Source organism: Papilio polytes, unplaced genomic scaffold (genome assembly GCF_000836215.1).
Source record: "Papilio polytes unplaced genomic scaffold, Ppol_1.0 DF824035.1, whole genome shotgun sequence".
In the NCBI taxonomy this organism is placed as follows: domain Eukaryota; kingdom Metazoa; phylum Arthropoda; class Insecta; order Lepidoptera; family Papilionidae; genus Papilio; species Papilio polytes.
Genome location: NW_013525169.1, coordinates 379,212 through 396,907, shown reverse-complemented (window position 1 = coordinate 396,907; position 17,696 = coordinate 379,212). Strand labels below are relative to the sequence as shown.

The 17,696-nt window shown below is 36.3% G+C and overlaps 1 protein-coding gene across 1 annotated transcript in view; it reads left to right on the top strand.

Annotated features, from left to right (window-relative positions):
- The window catches only part of LOC106100889 (echinoderm microtubule-associated protein-like 2), a 37,008-nt gene extending 19,320 nt beyond the window's left edge, over positions 1–17,688 (top strand). The window contains exons 3-18 of the mRNA XM_013279953.1: positions 2,031–2,219; positions 2,396–2,504; positions 2,746–2,886; positions 4,002–4,115; positions 4,871–4,942; positions 8,127–8,291; positions 10,650–10,860; positions 11,039–11,239; positions 11,600–11,786; positions 12,476–12,684; positions 13,352–13,478; positions 14,465–14,595; positions 14,888–15,009; positions 15,349–15,478; positions 16,896–16,983; positions 17,461–17,688. Coding sequence (XP_013135407.1) covers positions 2,031–2,219; positions 2,396–2,504; positions 2,746–2,886; positions 4,002–4,115; positions 4,871–4,942; positions 8,127–8,291; positions 10,650–10,860; positions 11,039–11,239; positions 11,600–11,786; positions 12,476–12,684; positions 13,352–13,478; positions 14,465–14,595; positions 14,888–15,009; positions 15,349–15,478; positions 16,896–16,983; positions 17,461–17,672 — 2,408 coding nt within the window. The 3' untranslated portion in view covers positions 17,673–17,688. The remainder of the gene's footprint in view (positions 1–2,030; positions 2,220–2,395; positions 2,505–2,745; positions 2,887–4,001; positions 4,116–4,870; positions 4,943–8,126; positions 8,292–10,649; positions 10,861–11,038; positions 11,240–11,599; positions 11,787–12,475; positions 12,685–13,351; positions 13,479–14,464; positions 14,596–14,887; positions 15,010–15,348; positions 15,479–16,895; positions 16,984–17,460) is intronic.
- Positions 17,689–17,696: the final 8 nt, after the last annotated feature.

The following is a 17,696-nucleotide window of genomic DNA, read 5'->3' as shown; positions in this document are numbered from 1 at the left end:
CATTCATTTCTTAAATTCTTTTAATAATATTAAGATTGCTTCATGAAAGCCTTCTTAATCATAAATAAATTTGGCAGTGCATCGGTAAAATTATAAAAAGGCAACATACGGTACGCTCATTTCAAATATTTTTTTATTTATGTAGACATTCTCTTAAAATTTTAATTTCGTGGTCACGCGAGCAAACGGCAAGGTCCCGCTCCCACCAAGCATCTAACTTAGCTAACTTAACGATATTCTGATGCGTTTTTAAATCCAGCTCTACATTGCAAAGGAAAATCCCTGTCATTAAGCAGTTCCTCTCGTTTTAGTGATCCGTAATTTTACGACATAAAACCATTTATTGTTGTATAATTGTAAAAAATAATTTAGCAAGCAGTTAGTAGTAATAAACTTATTAATATACTAGTATTATTAGTAAATTTTTACATAAAATAATTAGATAAAGCTCAGTAATCCAAAAATCTGTAATAATAAATTATATCTTTATTATACGGAACTCCTAACAATGTTACATGTTTTACTTACGTTACCGTTCTTTCCGGTCTCATACACGAGCGACTACGTTTTTTACGGTAAACCAAAACCATTGTTAATTCAGAACAAAAAGGTCATGTTAAACAATTTAAAACAATCATACTAAACAACATATGTAGTTTAAACACGTAAAAAATGTAGTCAATGACCAAATAATACAACACGGTAAACCTTTGTAATGGAACGGTACTTAATTGTTGTCAAATAACAAAAGCATAATTTTACAAAAATAAGCGAAAGTTAATATAATACAGGTATTATAATTATTGCGTCGTAGTGAGCCTAAGTTCAAGGCGCTACTGACAAACCTAACTTCGTTAAACAAAGCCAGGTTGTAACTAACATCTAGAATCAGTTGCATCATTTAAAACCATTATATCACCAGCTGTGATAACTCTTAAGTGAAAATAATGAACTTATTGCTAAAAGTATAAATAATAGAGAAGATGGACAGTCAACAGAGCTCCCGGGCGAGCGACTCCCCCGGGGACACGATGAACGATGTTTACACAGCTTGGTGTAAGTGTATGGATTTATACTGTCAATACACTTGTATATAAACATGTCAAACCCATTCTCTTTGCAAATGTTTTTATACAAGTTTTATAACAGCGTAGATTCCAATACTAAAAAGAAGTATGATGATGGTATAGACAAGGTATTTTTGCTCGTGTATAGATTTAAGTGGATAAGCAGTTGCTTGTGCAAACAAACAAATGCAACAAGTAAAGCGCCATTAAAACTGGCTTCTTATCGCAGATGTGTATAGGCAACTGTAAATTCGCCACTGACGATTTTAATTAACCACTCGCTTGTTTGCATCTTTGTATTTATAAAATTGAAATAGCAATGTAATTTGAAAACGTAAGCAACATTGCAATTAACTGATATGTTACATTATATATAAACAAATTACATAATATAATTGATGTATTAAAAGTAAATAGGATCATACCGCAAACAATAAAATATTTCATCATATCTAATGTCATTTATCTTTCGCAAGCTACACAATACTCCAACTTCCTTCTGGATTACGTTATAATGAACAATAGAGGCTAAAATCGCCCGGAATGCTTTCTACACACAATTGGGCTCGCATTGTTGAAGACAATGAGATGTCAACAGTTGTAAAACGACTTCGCAAAACGGTTCCGTTCGGCCGCAAATGAAATGTGTGGCCAGCAAAGCGTTGGCAAACAGCTCTGTTGAGCAAAGTATACGAAAAGGTTGACGCTTTAAAAGGAAATTTAGAACTCATTCAGAATTCTGGAAGATTGAAATCATGTTTAAATATTTTAATACGACGGAAGAGTACACCAGTAGAGGTAGACTTAAGAAGGGAGTGACGACTGAGATGAAGTATGATAGAGTTATGAGGACAAACACCTGTTGCGCCGACTCTACAATAGAAGGATAAGGAAGAGGATGATGGGATTATGATCGACAGAATGTTCTATGTGTAATAAATTGTTTGTTCCTTTTAATTCCAGATGAGATGTTAGAAGGGGAGGGGGCGGGTCTGGCGGCGCGAGTAGCTGAACTTGAGGTCCGGTGCGCACGGCAGGCCGAGGAGTTACTGTGTTTGCGCTCCACGCTAGCAGACGCATTGCGCCGGCTGAACGCACTCGAGGGCAGAGCGCCCGCACCTGCGCCTACACACAGGAACGGTGCTTATTCAGGTGAGAAACGATTTACTAATTAAATAAATAACCTAAAGAATTTCTACTGACAAATAGGTACGTTTTTTCCTGTAGAAATATGTTTTTTGTAAGAAAAGGAAAGAAGTAATATCTTCTAATTCTAATAACATTAAATAAGGAAGCAGATAAAGAAATCGATGTTTATTTGGTTTCAGGGTCGACGGGCACGCCGACACGGGAGGTCCGGTTAAGACAGCCCTCCTACAGAGAGACTGCCAAGAGGACCTCCAGCTACGGCTCCAGTGCCTCTTCACTACCACAGAGGTAATATCAAATTACTATAATGTTTTTTTTTTTACTATATTTCAGCGAATAAAAAAAATAAAACAAGTAAAAATTCGCATATATGAGTACTAGTCGTTTTGAAGTTTCATTGGTATTAAAAAAAAAAAACATTTTCAATCAGATTAATATTCATCAAACAGAGATTTTCAAAAAAAAATAATTTTCAGACTTTACTGATTTCTGAGAATAATATTTTTAACGTTACATGTTGTACTTACAGACGCGGCCCACAGCACCAGTCGACAGGGTCGCTGCAGTCAGACTCCCCTGCCTCGTCCTCCTCACTCTCCCCCGCGCCCTCACCCTCGCCGCGTGCCACCCCCGCGCCGCACCTCGCGCCACACCCGCCACAGACGTACAGGTAATTTCGGGAAACGGCACGAGTATTACAAGATTCAAACATTACGGCACCTCAAGATTGCAAACGCATGTCTTAGCAGTCGACTGCCAGATGAACATCATGCAGGAAAGAGCGATCTGGGAGGACATTGTTACATTTTGTATTTAAAAATAAATATTTGTCGGGGATGATAATTAATCGAGTACGCTTAGAATCGATTCTTTGACAAGATCGAATAGTCTATGTCACTCTGGCTAAAGAATCGATTCTAATCGTACTCAATCGATTATTATTCCCGATATCGACCGTCAAATGACTAAGTACAAAATGTTAGATTTCAACGTAAGGTGACAAACAATATTTCTTTTCAATTAGTAATGAAATATTTAATATTAATGCAAAAGTTTAGATGTTTGTAAGTACATTTATCTAAAACAACTGAAAATATTAATTTATAGTTCTCATATTATTTTAATCATTATGTTCCATAGTGTTAGCATATTAGCGATCCCTAGAAATGTAATGTGTTATCATTTAATTTAAATATTATGTAAATGACGGAAAAAAGCAATGTATTAAAAATATTTTCAAATATGTTGGCGGCTCGGAAAAAGGGATGCGGGAGATGATTCTATGCAGCACGCAATTACCTTGAGCGTTTAAGATATTTGAAACGGGTAATACAACTGACCCAAAACATATAAAAAAATTAAAGGAATAAATCTTCTTTACATTTCCGTCATTTATTTTATAGTGTTTACTAAAATGATTGTAGCAAATGCTTTTTAGAAAGTTTAATTTGTATACAAAATAATGTGATAGAAGTTGGCACAAAGTATCTGTAAAACGTATTATCTTGAACAATTCTTAGATAAATATCCGAATTAATTATTATCCAGTTTTTTTTGTGACTGAATGGCCACTGTTTGCTTTGAGGAGGCATTTACAGATTCACCAGGTTTGAGGTGGCCGAGCGCAGATGGCGCTTAGCCCAAACCTCGTTGAGTAACTAAGCTCGAGGGCTCCATCAGGAGCCTCGGCCCTGACCGTTTATTATCCAGTGGTGTTCATAAACTGTTGCGTCAACTTTTACCACATAATCCCTGAGCTTTTCACCAAGTAGTAACACCATGTAGATCCCGTAATAACTCGACATCGAGCAACCAGAGTGCATCAGCCGCCAACACCCTCACTAAGAGATGGAACTCGACGGGAGATTTCAATGCTCAAGGTCTTTTACCCAGTAGCAGGTTAGTACCATATCATAAATAATATTTAAAACAGGGGTGGCGAACCAAAGGCTCGCGTGCCATGAATGGCATACAACATACACCCTTACAAATAAATGGGTATAAAGTTAAACTTAGGAATAAACTGAGTATAAGCAAATATAATTACAAATTTTGGTTATACTCAGTTTATTCCTAAGGTTACCTATATACCCGTTTATTTGTAAGGTTGTTAATAATCATAAAAACACAATGAAAAAATTAAAAAGTCCATGGAATTGACTTAATAATCGCAGTGAAAATTATTCGATGGCACTTCTAAGACCGTATTAAACATTACGCAATGTTCGCTACCCCTGCCATAAAACATTCGTAGTATTTTGTTACTAGACGCAAAACATGTCCAATTCATTATCTTACCAAACACTTTCACTAGACTCTCCAGGCTATTTTTATATTTATACAATAAAGAAGCCTATTAAATTAGCTATAAAAAGACTATTACCTTTTACTATTCTTCATATCTTTATTTTCTTATTTTTATATATAATATATTTCACATGATTTTTTTAAAAAAAATAACAAAATAATACATATTATATAAAAAAATAGAGGTCCACCGGCTGCGGAATCCGGTGACTCAAGCAACTAGTGGTCACCTTTTACCTTTTACTATTATTATTTCTTTTTTCTTTATATATACTTTTACGTTTGTTAGATTAAGATCTATCTAGATGTCCAGTCTAAATCTAATCTATGTTTCTGTTCGTCCTTAGATTTACAACAACAAAATCCTTGCTAAATTTATATTCTAAGCCGTCGCAAAATGGACCCATATTGAAACATGGGTAAGTCTGATTATGGTGGTGGTTGGGAAGCTTTATTGTCTTCTATCGACTTTCTTTTTTCCTATTAACGCATTTAACACGGTGATGGGTTCATACTAATATTTTGTGTCATTACTAACAAGAAAAAAATTTTTAAATCAATATGGATTATTTCAATAACATTGTATTGGGTTTGTAAATTTAGGTCTTATTTGCATAGAATATTAAGTAACTATTCAATTAATTTTCTAGATTCTTAGCATAATAAATGAAAATCAATGAAATTGAAGTTTTTTAGTCTCAATGAGCGTCGCCCCTTCCTAATAAATAAAATATAAATAGATATTGCAACTACATAAGACCATATTAATTTTTGCCCTAGATCACGCTTAGATTTATCGCAACGACAGCTATGCGCATCTGTTTTTTTTTGACATGTACCGGGGTCATTCAATTTTTAACTGGTTAATATATAGTAGGGGATTAAGGATGTTGGAAAGTATTTTAATAGGTCTATTACCGACCACGGCAAGTATATTTTAATAGGTTTCTACGTTTTTTAATACAATGTATTGATAGTTTTATGGTTGTTGAACAGGAAGCGAGGGAAAAGCCGCAAGTATGTTGACAGTTTGCAAATACACTTTCACGCTAATATGTTTTAAATTTCATAATTACAAGTGAGATGTGAAATCCTTTAATATTTTTCCCACCGTTTGTTGTGAAAAATACGCACAATGTTTTAGTTAATTGCTACGTTAGTAATGTTAAAAACAGCGATCATGGAAATAAAAATTTCTACTCAAATGCGTCTCTAAATTTTAAAAATAACGTGTTTATATTTTCTCTTGCTTTATTACCACAAACTACACACAGAACATGAGACAGATGGCAGATGATTGTCTTGTCAACGTGGATAGCAATCAACCTGAGATATGTATAATATTTCTGCGGTTTCAACATGTCTTGGTGACCTCAGTGCAATACAAACCACATGTTAGTGTTTATAGTCAGAATATAGAGTTGTTTTCCTTGTGGAATGGTAAGTTTTCTTCAAAGCTACGTCATCTAGTCTACGTTGACAAAATGATTCACTATGCCGAAGTATGACACTATAATACTCAAACTATTTAATCTTTGGATGACATTATTTCTGAAAATTCTACGTAAAATCGACTTTACAAAGTTAACCCTGTACATTGCTTACTTTGTTGTATATAAGGAGAATAATAGCTTAGTAAAACCGACAATGGATGTTACACAACGACGAAGGTCATTCAGTTCTTACATGCCAGTATTTAATTTATTCCCGTGAACGCGCAGTCTGAGACTGGTCTTAATACTGGCTGCACGGAGTTAGCGCGCGGACCGGTTTTTAAAAAGTTTTAATTCCGATTTCGATTCCTTTGCCCGATAGGAAATTAAAAAAACAACTGTCATTATTTTACCGCCATGGATGAAAGGTAATAATAGTGTTTACTGCCGTAACCGTAATCAGATATCTAGATTAGATAACGATATATGCTTGTTTTGTTTTATTTTAGATTTATTTTCGTGTAGTCTGCTTTGTGGAAGCGCAGCGTGTAGGCGTCTTTTTGGTTTCGGAGCTGATTTTTTTAAAACAACTAGAGATGTCATTCACCCCAGTGTAAGTGGGAGTTTGATGCTAATTGTGAATTCTCAGTATATTTAACGTTTATTTTGTACACAGCATGCTGTCAAATATCTGTGCGATACCTGACGTTTTTAAATTGTTGTTTGCGATGTATATTTAAAAAAAATTGTTCAATAATTTGATAATTAACCTATCAATTCGAGAAATTAATTAAGGAAATATTAAGTAATTTTTCATACATGTATTTCTAAGCGTTTTAAATCATTTATTAATAACGTTTGCCATCTGTAAAATACTACACAACCAACTTCTCTAAATTGCCTATTAATTTTACAATATTTAAGGTTTATTAACGCACGCACGTAACATAACGCACTAAAATATTAACAATTTTACCGTAAATCAGTTAAAAATAACGCTTTAACACACGCAAGTTATTCTCACCTACTAACACACTTACAAACAGCTTTACCGCCGCATTTTACCTATACGTGACTAACTGTCATGGGAAAGTGTTAACGAGTTTCCACTGTTTAAATACCTAAACGGAAACATTTTCATCTCTCTTATTGTTGTATGAAATATCGAAGGTATAGTTCAGGTATTTTGGCAATGGAAAGCTACGTTCCGTTTCACATAGATAAGAAATGTGAAGTGTTTGCATGGAGATTTTGTAGATACTAATTTTACATTCAAATACTGGATTACAATGTTATAAATACTGGGAAATCTAATCTATCTAATGTTATAAATGCGAAAGTTAGATGGATGGATGGATGGATGGATAGATGTTTGTTAGAGTTTGGACCCTAAACGGCTGAACGGATCTCGATGAAATTCGGCATAGAACTAGAGTATAGACTGGAAGAACACAGGCTACTGACTTTTGTTTTTTTTTTTTTTAATTCCACGCGGACAGTCGCGGGCGAAAGCTAGTTAACTTATATTGTTAAAAAACACTAAGTTGTTATTTAGGGCTTATAAAAATTAAAGTAAGGTAAAAGTGTTTATATTTGTTGAATCCCGAATCTAATAAAAATCAGTTTACTCATTGTTAATAAGTTGAAACATGTTTTCGACAATTATTGGACCTCACATGGTATCGTATGGTAAGGTAACTTGACCTACATCGATACTTACCCAAATTTGGTAACAAACAGACCAACCAATGGCCAACGTGTATAAATCCTTAGTATTTTAAAAAGTTTGTATTGTCCAATATGAGAATCAACCTAGAGTCATACTTTTCTGGTAATATATTACTGTTTGAAATAGGAATTAATATTGCAATGTTTTTTTTTTCATTTGCCGTACCCAAGTTAAACTCAACCTTACGATGTCTGTAGGATTGGCCTGGGTGTGCCTTCAGTACTGCAGAAATAACGTAACTCTTGTACCAAAGAATTAAAAAATAACTTAAAACAAATACGTGCGATATTTTAAAGACATTGCGATAATTTAATTTAGTATGTAATGAATATAAATGATTTTTTTTCTCTGGTCCTGTTTAACGATTTATTATGACAAAGAATATGTTAAAATGTTAACGTTAATTAATAAATTTGCATAGCAATTATATGTCTTTTGCAGTACCCATACATGTCAATACAATGAGGAGGAAGGGTCCATGCGTATGTTCCTTCGCGGCCGACCCGTCGTGCTGTACGGGCCCTCCGACCACGAAGGCCTGGACCCAGCTAAGGTCGCACCGCCACCACAGAGCAAGCTTAAATTAGAATGGGTATATGGTTACAGGTCAGTGGAAACCACTTTAACTGTATTTGAAGCGATATTACAGCTCTTAGTGACGTTTAATGTTACATAGGGTGTTAGTAATCACATAGGATCTGTTCGGTAATCACACTTTTTAATCCTAATTGCGCCAGTTAATTTTATTAAATGTTTGATATGAAATCAGTTAAAATAAGGGATCAAACAATTGTTTTAGCAAGACATTATAGTTTTTGGTTTATCGCGGACCTTACATAATTTGTAAATTCAAACAATGTCAATCATTTTAAACTCCAAACTCCATAAAGGACATTTGTGTCTGTAATTTACTATCATAATAACTGTAACATATCGATCAGTCCCGCACCTCAAGGCCGGCAGATAGTGCCCACATCAATTATGACTGCGCCCAGTACGATGTCACAAACTACGCTGTGTACAACCCGATTGTGTGACAACCCTATTGTAGACAGTAATTGAAACGAATTAATTGAATCTATTATTATTAATTAACAGAAACAATTCTATCAAAATGGTTTTTATTAATATACCAGCTGTTCCCGTGCGGCTTCATCCGCATGAAATTATGAAAATCTTATTTTATTGTTTACATTTGTCAAATTATCAATAGCAGATGTCAAACTGACCATGGCATGACAAACTTTGACAATCTTGCTTCGTTGATGTTGGCAGCAACTTATGGTCTCTTTCCCACATTAGGGTTTTGATCCAAAATATTTACCCCCTAAGTTTAATGGCGTGAAAATATATACCCTACAGCGTGAGGTTAGTGTAGGGCTTTTTATTAAAAAAAGGATTATTCAAAAATATGCTGTAAATACTGACATCTTAGGCAACAAAGAAGTGTGTGTTTACGCTTTATTATAATAGTATAGATAGTATAGATATTAAATTACACACGTAAATGTTGAATGTAACTTAACTACAAGTAACATAATTAAAAATGTCCATTGTTCATGACTTCAATTAAGTTGAAAGTCCCCAAAGAAAACAATACATGTATTAATGAAAATATAATCAAACTATAAAAAAAATATTATAAGCACTCTAAGTTATAACTTGCAGTTCGCTACTGAATATGACGAGGACGTATTATAATACCAAACATTACAAATCTCGTCTATACATAATTAATTTCCCCTATAAGTAAGACAATTCTCATTCTCATTTTCAACTCTTGTTGACGTGTTTATAAAGCCATATAGTTACTTGCTTACTATGATCCTAGGAAAAATACAACTAATCTTTACTGCAGCTGTCAGCTGAAATTCATTGGACAATTTACCAATTGTGGCATTATCGTGAAGAAGGAATTGCTTACAGCCCACGTACGCCTTCGAAAACGGTTGTCGCAGTAACCAGTGGTTATGTTTATAGGATACAATTAAATAATGATTTACAATTGAATTTTATGTCGTAATTGGTGTAGCGAAATTGACTTCTAATCTCGATTCTTATTTGTTTTTCGCGAGTTCATCTATATCTGTACTACCTATACTATTAAAAGGATTTGTATTTTTGTATGTATTGTAGTAATTCAGATATTAATGGACCGATTAAAAAAATACTTGCACGATTTAATCTATGTTATCACTGAATAACATAGGCTGTATCTTTACTATTTTTTTAATTCAACGCGGGCGATATCGCGAGCTACAACTAGTATGTTATAGTCACCGTTTAAAGATAATTAGCAAATACATAAGGAGCTTTGAAGAGCGTCCGTAATATTAATTCGCACGGATTGCAGGTGCGGGAGCTAATTATGGTTGTCTACGTGACTAGAACAATTACACACAAGTTTTTTTTTATATGTGAATAACATTATCTGTAGCTTGCCTATAATCCCGTCTGTTCACTAATCGTCAAAGAAATAAAGCATTGTGTAGTCTTTTTGCTTCGCTTTCTGTGTTCTGAGTACGCACGTAGCCCAAGGCCGGATCTCAACGTCACGCTTGGCTGACCAACTGTGTAAGTGGAGCGATGACCACTGCGTCAGCGGTCTATACAAATCTAGACCGGTCTCATCTTTGTTAGACCAGTATTGTACAAAAGAATACTTCTTCTCTGGTCTTAAGTATAACAATGATTGTTCATATCGCATGTACAAGAAAATTTTGGTACTTGGCACACCTGAAACTATATCGCACACAACAGTTGTGCGATAGTTTAGTCAAAGGTATGCGCCCGCTCTTAAGGTCTCAATAGTAACTTTATTTATTTTAACTCGAACAATATAAATTTTTTCTGAGATTTTCTTTCTCTGACACTCTCTGAAACACCAAACAAGATACGAGTATTCTGACGTCACCAGATGCCATCCATCCATAATGAATTGTTACAAGCTATCCGCTCTTGCAGAGGCAAGGATTGTCGCAGCAACCTATACCTGCTCCCTACGGGGGAGATTGTATACTTCGTGGCGGCGGTGGTTGTGCTGATGAACGTGGAGGAACAGTGCCAGCGGCATTACACCGGACATACTGATGACGTCAAGTGTCTTGCTATACATCCCAACAAGCTCATTGTGGCTAGTGGACAGTGTGCTGGACACGATAGGGTCGATGCCAGGGTGAGTGGTCTTTTTGCAATAAGCAAGAGAAGTTAAATGGTGTAAGACCCTTTGAATAATGTTAGCATAAAGAGATTCACTTGAATACTTAAAGATAACATTTTACAAGTGGTCTTTCGAGTCGGACGTGTTTGAAGTTTTCCCCTGATCTTTAAGGTTTTAATGTTTTTGTGTGTAGCCGCATGTCCGCGTGTGGAACTCGGTGTCGCTGGCCACGCTGGCGGTGCTGGGCGGCGGGCAGCTGCAGCGCGGCGTGGCGGGGCTCGCCTTCTCGCGGGCGGACGGCGCGCTGCTCGCGGCGCTGGACGAGGCGCCCGACCACACCATCGCCGTGTGGGACTGGCAGCGCCCGGACAAGCACTGCCTCGCTGAGACCAAGGTATGACACAACGGAAATGGACCTGTTAAAATTATTAATTCTTACGTTATTTTAAGAGAAGCCGAACCCCCAGCTTGTCTTTTATGCCAGGAGGATTGTTGAATAATTTAAGTTCCAAAGAGTAAGTTTCTTTTTTGCAGAGTTGTCAAAGAGTATAAGTGTAATGTTCAAGATTGATGGGCTTAGTTTTTAGTATGTTAGCTCGCGCTAACAAAAGTTTTAACGCTCGAAACACTAGTAGATTCTCGAATCCAAGGATGATTTAATATTTTTATAATGTGTTTTTTTTTTCAGGCCAAATTTCCTGTCAACTACTCTTTAATATCTCAAATTATTATTGAAAGTTAATCTGGTTTCCAGTGCTCGGTGGACACCGTGGTAGCGGTGGAGTTCCACCCGCTAGACCGCAACCAGATCGTGACGTGCGGGAAGAACCACATCGCCTTTTGGACCCTGGACCAGACCAACATGCTGTACAAGCGCATGGGCGTCTTTGAGGGACGGGATAAACCGAAATACGTCACTTGCCTGGCATTTAATCCTAACGGTTAGTTACTTCAAGTCCTTCGAGTCAGATTTTATAGATTTACGACTTATAAGAAAAAACTTCGTTTGTAACATTTCCGCGTGCATTTACTTTCAACCAGCTACCTTCCATTCAAAATCTAATCAAACTTGTTAGAGAGATTGCCCAGGACAAAAGTGGGTTGCGGACAGACAGACAAAACTTTTTAAATGCGATATGCGTTATCAGCAACATATTCGCGAATTCTGGATTTTTTTAATCGATATTACATTCAACACAATTTTATATGTATTGTCAAGAATAAAATTAGTACTAACACACAACATACGAATTAAAATAACGTGGCATTCTGGCCGGAAGCAGTGGCAGTGTTTAAATTCTGTTACAATAACATGAATTATATAAAACAAGCTTTCGCCCGCGACTCCGTCCGCGTGGAATTAAAAAAAAACAAAAGTGAGTTGCCTATGTGCTCTACCAGACTATTCTCTACATCTATGGCAAATTTCATCGAGATCCGTCCAGCCGTTTGGGCGGCAAACTCTAACAAACATCCATCTATCCATCCATCCATCCATCCATCCATCCATCCATCCATCCATCCATCCATCCATCCATCCATCCATTCATCTATCCATCCATCCATCCATCCATCTAAACTTACGCATTTATAATATTAGTAAGATTATAGAATGAACGTTGTTTGACAGGCGACGTGCTGTCCGGGGACTCGAACGGGAACATAATAGTGTGGGGGCGCGGCACCAACACGATCGTGAAGCTGGTGCGCGGCGTGCACGAGGGGCCGGTGTTCGCGCTGTGCTGCCTCAAGGACGGCGGCGCGGTGTCGGGCGGCGGCAAGGACGGCCGCCTCGTCAGCTTCGACTCGGAGATGAACGCCACCGGCGTCGAGAACGTGGTCAGTATCGCCAGTACAATACTGAACACATCTAACTACGATTTACTGATCACATCACAGTTTACTGTTAACAATTATTTTTTACTAGCTTCCGCCCGCGACTCCGTCCGTGACATTATAAAAACAAAAGTGAGTAGCCTATATGTTATTCCAGACTATCATATACGTCTGTACCAAATTCCATCGAGATCCGTTCAGCCGTTTAGGCTAAAAACTCTAACAAACATCCATCCATCCAGCCATCTAAATTTATTTATCTTATTTATCGCATTCATGATAATAGTAAGAATAATAAGCCCTGCATGCATTATACGCTATAAACTATAATATTCACATACATATGTATTTTTGTATTCAATAAATACAAAAATACATATGTTCCCTCTTTGTAATATTAGTAACGATTAAACTAAGGTATAAAAATTAGTAAAAACGATAATGCCGGAAAGGAACAGAAACTACAAACCAATAGGAGCAATTTATTTCTTTCAAAGGCCGTGGTTCCAAAAGGCCTAGCATTTTAATTTGGATAGTTTTACAGAGTTTTAGTTTTAGGCTGATATTGTATGGAAGAGCAGCAACTGTGCCGACCCTCCATAAGGGATAAGGGCAAGTTGATGATGAGTTTTCCAGAGTTTTGCAAAACAATATACAAAGTAATGTTTAGATCGAGGGCCACTACGGCGGCGTGCGCGTGGTGGCGGAGGGGCGCGGCAGCCAGCTGTACGTCGGCACCACGCGCAACTGCATCCTGCACGGCGACCTGCAGCTCGGCTTCGCGCCCGCCGTGCTCGGTAACTGCTCACATCTCTTGTATATCACGAGCTGTTGCCCGCGACTTCGTCCGCGTCGTATTCGAAAACATACAAACTATATAAATTACAAACAGCTACGTATCCCTCGGGAACCGGACACTTCTCGGGGATGAAGCTTATCCCATGTGTACTCCAGACTTTGTTTTTTATCTGTGCCAAATTTCAATAAGATATGTTGAACCGTTGCAGAATGATCGAGTAAATATTAAAAAACTAAATTAATGAATCCTACGGGAACTATAACTATTCCCGGGATACAAAGTAGCCTATGTGTTCTTCCAGACTATGCTCTAAACCTGTGCCAAATTTCATGGAGATCCGTTCAGCCGTTTAGGCTACAAACGCTAACAAACATCCACCCATGTAAACTTTGGCATTTATAATATTAATAAGATTAAGATAATAATAAAGATTCTTTATTGTAAACATTGATTACATGATCAATATCGCTTTGGCTTCTTAACTAGGAAATCCTGTGTTTAAGGAGCCAATGCCTTCCCATTCACATTTAACAACAAGGAGAAAAAAAAAAAACATTCATACCATAATTTCATTTTTAAATAGTATCCGAGATAACTAAAAGTAGGCTTGTACTCATATAATTGAGGTTAGCTAGGCTAACAAAAATATAGAACGCACCGCCACGTAAAAGACATCTTCGTACGGATATATGGTGAATACGAAGTAGACTAAAAGTAAAAATACAAATACTTATTAATACGTATTTTTAATAATACATTATGTAAAATATATTATATATAAAAATAAGAAATAAAGATATATGGATACAAATACAATAGGAACTCTTACCTAAATTATAAGGATATCACGCATTTAACGACCACCAAGTAAATGTGTCAACATAAGTGAGAAAGTTGTTATAGTAGTTACAGGAACGTATAAAGAATATATTTCTGTAGTCCTGTAGTAGTTTGAGCGAAAATGATATGTTATTCTGTTGCCAGGTCACGTGGAGGAGCTGTGGGGTCTGGCGACGCATCCCTCGCTGCCGCAGTTCGTGACTGCGGGCTGGGACCGCCTACTGCAGCTCTGGGATGGCCTCAGCCACTCCACCGTCTGGAGTAAAGACATCGAGGTATACTGCATACCAATAATCGTAACTCTTCAAAACAAAGCTAATAGGCCATGAATTAAAAATTGCAGTCAAAAATTAGAAATCAGCGCCATCTATTGCCTGAAATATAAATTTCCGCGTTAACTCTTAACTTGTAAATAAGTAACAGCGCTGTCTAACGGCTTAATTAAAAAAAATGACAACGCCATCTAGCGACAATTGAATTTATTAAAAATTGTTTCTTTTTGTGTATAAAGTTAAAGTAAAACAGTTTTAACAATATGTTTTTAATTTACGAATTTATGTTTGATAGGAGCGCGCACAGTGCTGCGCGTGGTCTCGCGACGGCGGCGCGGTGGCGGTGGGCTGCCTGTCCGGCCGCTGGTTGGTCTTCGACCCTCACTCCAGGGAGTTGCTCGCTTCACATCATGACGGGTACTAGCATCCTCTCACTGCTGCCTAATATTAAAACATTAGCTGTTGCTTGCGATGTCGTCCACGTGAATATATAAAAGAATAGCCTATTTTAGTTATAACGTAGCTTTTTTGCAAGAATTTTCGAAACCGTCCTAGTAGTTTTTGAGTTATTTAAATACATACAAGAATACAAAAATACTTTTCTCTTCATAATATTAGTATAGATTTGCTGTTCACAGAATACTAACGCCACCGCGGTCTTACGTGTGTCATGACATAATTGAAGTCTTAAAATTATCTTTAGATTAAAGTCCAATACATTTTGTATTAGTAATTTAGTAATTATATATATTACAGGTCGGAGCCGATCCAGACGATCCAGTACTCGCCCAACAACGAGCTGGTGGCGCTCGGCTCCAGAGACAACTTCATCTACGTGTACCAGGTGCAGGACGGCGCGCGCTACGCCCGCCTCGGCAAGTGCCTGGTCAGTGAGTGCAGGCCAGCTGCTCATACACGCTCATACAACACTCATACACGAATATACAACTGCTTATACACGTACTTACAACATTCTCAGAACTGTTGATACACTAACATACTACTGTTCATACTCTCATACAACTATTCGTAGTCTCATACACTCTTATACAACAACATACACGTACAACTAAACTAGTCGGTGCTCTCACCGAAGATTATATGTGAGTTAAGCATCCTTTAATTTGTTTCTGCACATATTGTTCATACTCTCTCATACAAATTTTCATACACTCTCATGCAATAATACTCACGTAACTACACTAGTCGGTGCTGTCACCGAAAGATTTTACGTGAGTTGAGTCTTATAATTCGTTTACACATACAACTTTCCATACGGACTCATACAATTGATCATACATGCATATATGGGAGAGAACAACAAATCTGTATAATATAATAAATTGCTTTAAAATGACAAAAATATAGACAAAACCCCAAACATATTGTAATAACATTATTAAAAATGGTAATAAGGTAGAAAAAAATTAAAATCTGACATCAAACTAGATTCATTCAACAATCCGTTAAGTAGTTGTCGATTGAAGAAAAGTGTAGACAAATTATAGAATACTAAGTTTTGAACTAACTTAATCTAGTTTTACTTCATGATAGAACTTCTCGCTCACTACTCACAATATTCTAACCACATAATACTTTATGCATGAAATAATACATACATTTGTGACCATACTTATGTCACTACAAAACTCACTTTAGACATTTCTTATAATGTTAATTGCACTAACATTTTGTTTTAGAAAGTTTAATATGAATTTTTATGATAATTTCATGCGTTTCTAGTGCACGGAGAGAAAACGTAGACGGGTAACAACAAATTGCATGGAATATTAATATCGTATTATATTTTATAACATAGTAATTTAAATCATTAAGATTCAATTTTTTTAATTGTATTGAAACAGCTATTTTGCTAAAGATATTTATAAATTTATGCTTCTTAGATATAGTATAAAAAATAAATGAAATTTACAGCTTAGACACTATTCTAGATAATAGCAAGCTACCATAGTCTATAATAGTAGAATAATCTATATCTATACTAGTGTTATAAAGAGGAAAGATTTATGTTTTTGGATGTTTGTATGTATTGTAATAACTCAAAAACTATTTGGCCGATTTCAAAAATTCTTTCAATATTAAAAAGCTAAAATATCAGTAAGTAACATAGGCTATATTTTTTTTAATTAACGCAGACGAAATCGCGAGCAACAGCTAGTATAGTGTTACTGTAGAATAGGCAGTAAAATAATAGTAGAGCTTTTGCAATAGCTCCGTAGTAATAAGAAATCACGTGTGTTTATTTACTTTTATATATTTTTAATTGTTATATATTGTTTTAGGGTCATTCAAGTTACATAACGCATTTGGACTGGTCTGAGGACAGCCAGTACATAAGGAGTAACTCCGGAGATTATGAATTATTGTTCTGTAAGTATATTTTTCATTAGATATGTTTACGTTGATTGAAACTCAATATTTCTAAGTTTCTCTAAACGTAATAAAATGATGCTACTCTTAAATTTACGAATACTCTTACCTAGATTGTAATGTATTGTTTATATTCCGTAAATCTTTTCATAGTAAATGTAAAATTGCAATGTAGGCTTGTTTTGGCTAAGAAATTAGTAAACCATACCAATTTAGACAGTATTGGTTTGTTGTCCCTTTCTTGTAGAGCAATTTTTTACATACTCATCCCCTAAGTTTCATAGATTGAAAATATTTAGCCTAAAACGTCGTGAGTACGTACATCTTACGTTGAATTTGAGGATCTATCGATAGATGGCGTTAGTTGTCATTATGTGAAAAATGTTTCAAGTCCAGAATAATTTGCATCTCTTTATATCTGACATAATAAATGTGTTCACGTTTTATTATATTAGTATAGAAAAATAATTGTTTTAGGGAACGCGACAACATGCCGTCAGATTACAAACCCGACGTCGATGCGCGACGTGAGGTGGGCCTCCGCCAGCTGCCCCATCACCTTCAGCACGCTGGGCGTGTGGCCCGACTCCGCCGACGGCACCGACATCAACTCCTGCACCAGGTACGCCTGCCTTCAGTCCACTTTATACACCTTGCACAAAACTATCGCACAACTAAAAATTCAGTAGTGTGAGCCGTGCTATAAGCGACTA